Below are 6,666 nucleotides of genomic sequence, written 5' to 3'. Positions count from 1 at the left end.
AAAGTTTCTATTTCTGAATACTGAAGGAGGGTTACATCAGCACCAAGATGGATGTTTTCTGATCCAGTCATATTATTTTTTAAAAGCATGCCAAGCCAAAATGCAATTAAATCAATACCCAAAAATAGAAAGGGAAAATGTATGTGACATGCATAACTGAAAAAAAATGTGTACATTATATAAATATATAGCTGCTTCAGATCCTTTTTCAGAAGGAGGGAGAGTATAATTTACATGTAAAACATATAAAGTTAATACAGTCAAACCACTTACTGAGATGTCAAAGAAGGTGAATGAAAGAGAGAAATATGTCATACTAAAGTGAGGGAATTCAGGGTTATTACATGAAAAGCGTATTTTTACTCTCACTGAGAAGAGGGGCACATTAAGCTGCAAGACTTATAATACTTAATTCAAGCTATATATTGAGCACATACTATATAAGTCAGACATCGTGTTTTACATGGAGCACCCCGCTTTAATCCTTACTTTTGCCACCTTACAATGTAGATGGTATCCCCCTTTACTAATGAAGAAAGAGAGGCACAGAGAGGTTAGGTAACTTGCCCAAAACCACAAAGCCAGTAAGCAGAGGAGTCAGGACCCAAACCCAGGACAGATTCAAAAGTCCAAGATCTGACCTATTCTGCTATCTGATCTCCTACAACCAAAAGCTCAAAGTCAATGTCTGTGGGAAGGGCACCTCAGCAAAAGCACACACACACACACAGACTGCCTGCTTTATTTTTTGAGTCAGCTATCTAGGGTACCTCTGAGTCTTGGAAGTCAGCAGGACCAGAATGGGACTTTGTTCTAGCCTTGCCATCAGACTGCAGTTCTCTCTGTGGCAGAAACTTCTCCAATCATTCTCAAACCCAGAGACTGAGACTTGTGGATTCTCAGTTAGAACTTTCCTGAGGCCTTTGTGACAACAGGCCTGGGTGTTGCCCCGGTGCTGGGGGGAGCTCCCAGCGTGCCCTGAAGCCCACTGCACTTCCCACCTGCTCAGGGCCCTGCAGCATCTTCATCACTTAGGCACATAGTACTCTCCACACTTCATTTCCTCGACTCCCTCTCTTCACCCCTCTCCTTCCTGTACCTCAGGCCCCAGGCTCCTCTCATCCCTCCGTGCCCTCCTTCCTGACACCTCCTCCTCCCCCATCTAGGGCTTCACCGCTGCCCGCCCGCCCGCCCTCCCTCTCTCTCTCCTTCAGTCCTCCCCTCCCTCAACCATTCTTCCTCTCACCCCTCTCCCCCTCCTTCCACCTGATTCCCTCACCCCCCTCACTCTCTTTGCTTTCTTCCCACCAGTTGATCTGGGGCAGCCATATCCAGGGAAAGCCATGGGGCTTGGAGGGAGAAAAGGGACCGTGACACCTCATGAGCAGAATCCAAGCCCAAGACCTAAGGGTCCTACAATGAGTAAAAGAAAGATGAAGAGGGAAAAAAAGAGAGCGATGGAGGAGCTGAAGAAGGAAGTGGTCATGGTAAGAACACCTGAAATGGGTGCTGACAAACTGCCCTCCAAAAATCTCTCTCAACCCTCAGGCTTCTAACATCTCACCTTGAAAACTGATCACACAGGCCAGTGCCACCTCTCTTCCCCAAAATGTTTCCCCTAGAAATGATGCGTCACCCCCTGTCCCTCAATGACTCTACTGTCCCCTCAGGATGATCACAAATTAACCTTGGACGAGCTGAGCACCAAATATTCTGTGGACCTAACCAAGGTGAGTGAAGGAACTCCCTGAGGGAGGCAGAGGGTCTCCATTCCCGACCTTGAGGCTGCCAGGACAAAAGCAGGGCTAGAAATCTAGCCCCTAAATTCAAGGTCAGTGCTCTTACCCTTAACCTGCGCCCAGCCAAGGACACACACTCAGAAAAAGATGAAATGGTAACTACCCAAAGAGAGTTCAGGATCAGATGAGAGAATGAGGATGGGTTAGGGCAGCACTTCTCAAACCTTTGTCCTCGGGACCCGTCAAGGACCCCAAAGAGCTTTTGTTTATGTGGATTACATCTACTTATATTTATCATATTAGAAATTAAAATTGAGAAAATTAAAAAGTATTTCCTAACTCATTTATAAACAGCCATTATATATTAGTACAGATAATATTTTTATGACAAATAACTATGTTTTTCAAAACAAAAAAATATTAGTGGCATTTTACATTTTTGCAAATCTCTTTAATGTCTAGCTTTTTAATAGAAGACAGCTAGATTCTCATATATTTTCAGCATTAACTCTATTGTGCTATCATGTGCCCTGTAGCCTTGGGAAAATTCTACAGTATACTTAAGAGAATGAGGGTGGAAAAGACAAACAATTTAGTATTATTTTGAAAATTCTTTGACCTTGTGGACTGAAAGGGCCTGAAAGGGTCTCAGGACCCCATGGGTCCCCAGACCACACTTTGAGAACTGCTGGTTCAACAGCAAAATCATTTATTACTGCTATTATCACTATTACTGCTGCTGCTGCTACTATAACCACTAATACAATGACCACAAATAAACTTAAATAAAAGCCCTCAAAATGTAAGTTCCTCTTAGCTCTAGAATTTCTTCATTGGAGGGGCTTGGGATGACCATCTGGTAACCAAGGAGGAGCATGGGAGACTGGTCCGGTTTTTATTAAAATTGCATGTTTTTCCGGGGGAGGTTGGGGAGTGGCTGATGGGAATTAAGGAGCGTTTTGGTTTTTTTTTTTTTTACTATCCTCTGGTAGGTTTTACTCTCATTTTCACTAAGAGGAAAAAGCACACAAGCTTATGCACAAGGCTAGAGTGAGGATCTACACATTCATGTTGGATTTAGTTGGTATTTTTTTCCTATTTCTAAGTTAAAGAGTCAAAGTGTGGAGGTCCATATGTTATCAACATTATGTATCGTATCTCATCATTCCATTAGCCTGGCACACTATATTATAAATCATTTATATGTATCTCCTCATTAGAGCTGGAGCTCCATAAAGGTAGGGATCATTCTTACTCGCTTTGGTACCCTACCACAGTACCAGGCCCAAGATAGGTGTTCAAAAGATTTGTGAGTCAACCCATAAACTAAAAATTCTTCCTATGTAAGGAGGCTAAATGAGATCCTTCTATAATGCAAATTTTAGAATCCCACTTATGTAGGAAGAACTTCCAGGATGACCTTCAGAGAACTTCACTGGTCTCTAGACTTATCCTAGCGCAATAAATGGCAGACCTGAGTTTTGAAGCCAGGTTTTCCTTTGTTACAGTTGCTTTTCTTTTCACGGTTCTCCATCCATTCCTATTTCTTTTCCACACAGGGCCATGGCCCTGAAGAGGCACAGGAAATCCTGGCTTGAGATGGACCCAATACACTTAGCCCACCCACTACCACTCCAGAATGGGTTAAATTCTGTAAACAACTGTTTGGCGGCTTTTCCCCCCTACTGTGGACTGGTGCCAGTCTCTGCTTCGTGGCCTATGGCATCCAGTTATATTTCCATGAGGACCCTACCAAAGATAATGTGAGTCTGTTCAACTACTACTGCCAAGCCCAGTGTCTGCTTAGCCCTTGAAACTCTTCTGTTCAGCAACCTAGCACTCCTGAAGTCCTCTGACCCAAATCCCTATATTCCCAGGATTTTCTAAGGAAGCTTTGGTCCTTCCTGGTTTCCCTCTTATCCAGATAGCTCCTGATTCAGCTCCCTGAGATATAACGTTCCCCCCAGAAACTTGCTGTCCTTTGATTATCTTCCCAACTGGTCATCAAAGCACTCTGCTGTCCATTCTCTTTCATAGAATTTTAATCTCTTCCTATCCTTCCTCTCCATCTCCCTCAATAGCCACACTCGACCCCATGAATAGCCTTCCTGGAGAGGAAGACATAGGCTTCCTCGGGCCTGGGATTTTGCTGGCCCCTCACTGTAGCTCCGGGTTCCTTCACAAGGAAGCCCAGAGAACCGGGCCTGTCTCAGACTCTTCTCAGCCCCTGTGTTCTCCCACCGAGTCCCATGGTTTCTTCCACCTGGAAAAACAGCTGTTACCCTTGCAAGCTGACTTTCTGAGGATGAAGAGGAAGAAAAGGACCTACTGATGAGCCCTTTGTTTCCCAACCCCCAGCTGTACCTCAGCATTGTACTAACCATCGTGGTCATCATCACCGGCTGCTTCTCCTATTACCAGGAGGCCAAGAGCTCCAAGATCATGGAATCTTTTAAGACCATGGTACCTCAGGTAGGATTCATGTGGAAGGATGTAGTGGGAGGATGTGTAGAATGTAGCCAAACACATGATTTGTATGTCCCCTGAAGAATTATTTCCTACGGTGAGTGAACTGAGTGAGGCTGGTAATGAGGGTGACATTCACTTAGGTTTTACTCTATTCAGGCCTTAAAAGTACCCTGAGAAAAACACAATAACATCCATGAAGTGGTCTGGTCTGGAATGCATGATCTGAATCTAATGAGCATAATCTGAAACCCCAAATCTTTTGGGGTTCTATTCCAAAAAGGGGGGGGTGGGGGCAAAGGGAGGGTGGATTCTTCAAATGTCGATGGCCTTAAAGACAAAGAACAGCGATGGAAGTGATCCAGATTAAAGGAGGCTAAAGAGACATGACAGCTAAATGTAATATCTGACCCTAGACCAAATCCTGTGCTGGAGCAGAAAATAATGCTGTGAAGGATATATTGGGTCAATTGACAAAACTGGAATGCAGACAGCAGGTGAAAGTATTGTGTCAATGTGAAATTTACTGAATTTGATAACTGTATTATGGTTATTTAATATCCTAATTCTTGGGAAATGCACATTGAAGTATGTACAATAAAAGATCATGATGTGTGTAACTTGCCCTCAAATAGTTCAGGAAAAAAAGTATTTACATACACACATATATAGAGACAGGGAACAAATGACAAAGCAAATGGGGTAAAATGCTAACAGATGAATCTGGGTACAGGTTATATGGGTGTTCTTGGTACAATTTTTATTCTTGCAACTCTTTTGAAAGTTTAGATTTTTTTCAAATAAAACTTTTCTAAAGAACCTGGAAATAATATGACAGTAGAAGAGGGTTCCTAGGCACAGGGCTTGAAAACTTGCAAAGGGATAGGCTCCAAAGTTTCCCAATGACACAATCATGTTCTAGCATTATAGCCCAGGAGCTTCTTCTCCCTTTGGTGTCAACATATCTTAATTCCTTCCTTGGGTAAGAGTTCAGTGGGAAACGTTTTGGTAGAATGAAGTAGGAGTTTGGAGACTATCAGTTTTTGCTGCTAAACAAGCCACCCCGAGACATAGTGGCTCAAAACAATGAACATAGTATTTCTCACAATTCTGTGGCTGGGCTGTACTTCTGATCTGGGCTGACCTTGGCTGGTGCTGGGTGGCCTTGGAAGACTTCATTCCATTGTCTGGGTCCTCAGCTGAGACGTCATGGACAGCTGGGGCCTCTCTCCTTATCATCTTTCTCCTTCCAGGAGGGTAGCTTGAGCACATTCAATATGGTGGCAGAGGGCAAGCCCCAGTGTGCAAGCACTTTCTATGTGCCTGCTTGCACTACATTTGCTAATGTCCTATGGGCCAAAGCAAGCCATACAGCCAAGCCCAAGTGTAGTAATGGAAAGATAGACCTCATAGTTTAGTGAGAGGAGCATCAAAGGGCCCTGTAGACAGTGATGGTAAGAATTTGCAATCTACCCAAGAGACCTTTGAGAATGATGTGGTGACAGTGTAAGAAAGGAGAATCAAAGGGAAAGAGACAAGGAACTGGATGAGGGGAGCAAAAAGCTTTGGAAATGACCTTACACTATCTTCCCACAGCAAGCTCTGGTAATCCGAGGCGGAGAGAAGATTCAGATCCCTGTACAAGACCTGGTGATAGGAGACCTGGTAGAAGTGAAGGGGGGAGACCAGATCCCTGCTGACATCCGGCTTATCTCTTCACAAGGATGTAAGGTGAGGGGATGTGAAACGCTATGGAAGGGGGCCAAGTATGGTCTTAGAGCACTGCAGTGACCTGGACTCAGTTCAAAAAAATATGATCTTATTGTTCAGAACCTTGAGAAGTCACAAGTGCAGATTTGAGGTTACAGTGGTGTGTAAGTTTATGCTTCTCTCTGCATGTCAATAATGATGATGCTGGTGCTTTTTTCCATGACCTGTCCTCTCTCCCATCCCAGGTGGACAACTCAATCTTGACAGGAGAGTCAGAGCCCCAATCCTGCTCCTCTGATTTCACCAATGAGAACCCTCTGGAGACCCAAAATATCTGCTTCTTCTCCACCAACTGTGTGGAAGGTGAATATCGCATCATAAGTAGCCTAGATTCAAAAGCAAAGATTGAAACAAAGATTTCCAGACCTCTCTATCTTCTAAAGGCAGTAGGGAAGGTAACAGCCAGTAAATAGTCTGTGTTCTTCATCCCTCATGAGCTATACAAACTCTGATGAAAGGTCAAAGCCATCATTTCCACATTGGTACGCTGATGATACTAAAAGTCACTACTCCATAGATTTTTATGTGGGTTAAAGGAGATAATACATAAGAAAATGCTTAGCGCAAGACCTAACACACTGTTAGTGCCCTATAATTGTAGCTATTTTTATTCTATCTAGTGAATGGACTATGCTCTATGAGCTGAAAATAGCACAGAAGGAAGGAAAATTATTCAGCTCTGCTAGGTCAC

General features: G+C 43.6%; 1 protein-coding gene across 1 annotated transcript in view; it reads left to right on the top strand.

Moving 5' to 3' along the window:
- Nucleotides 1-1,343: 1,343 nt before the first annotated feature.
- ATP1A4 (ATPase Na+/K+ transporting subunit alpha 4) overlaps nucleotides 1,344-6,666 on the top strand; it is a 30,931-nt gene continuing 25,608 nt past the window's right edge. The window contains 6 exon segments of the mRNA XM_061185841.1: nucleotides 1,344-1,487; nucleotides 1,671-1,730; nucleotides 3,299-3,502; nucleotides 4,098-4,211; nucleotides 5,802-5,936; nucleotides 6,161-6,278. Of these exon segments, the coding sequence (XP_061041824.1) occupies nucleotides 1,344-1,487; nucleotides 1,671-1,730; nucleotides 3,299-3,502; nucleotides 4,098-4,211; nucleotides 5,802-5,936; nucleotides 6,161-6,278 (775 nt within the window).

This window comes from Eubalaena glacialis, chromosome 3, assembly GCF_028564815.1.
Source record: "Eubalaena glacialis isolate mEubGla1 chromosome 3, mEubGla1.1.hap2.+ XY, whole genome shotgun sequence".
Lineage (NCBI taxonomy): Eukaryota > Metazoa > Chordata > Mammalia > Artiodactyla > Balaenidae > Eubalaena > Eubalaena glacialis.
This window is presented reverse-complemented; position numbering and strand designations above follow the sequence as displayed.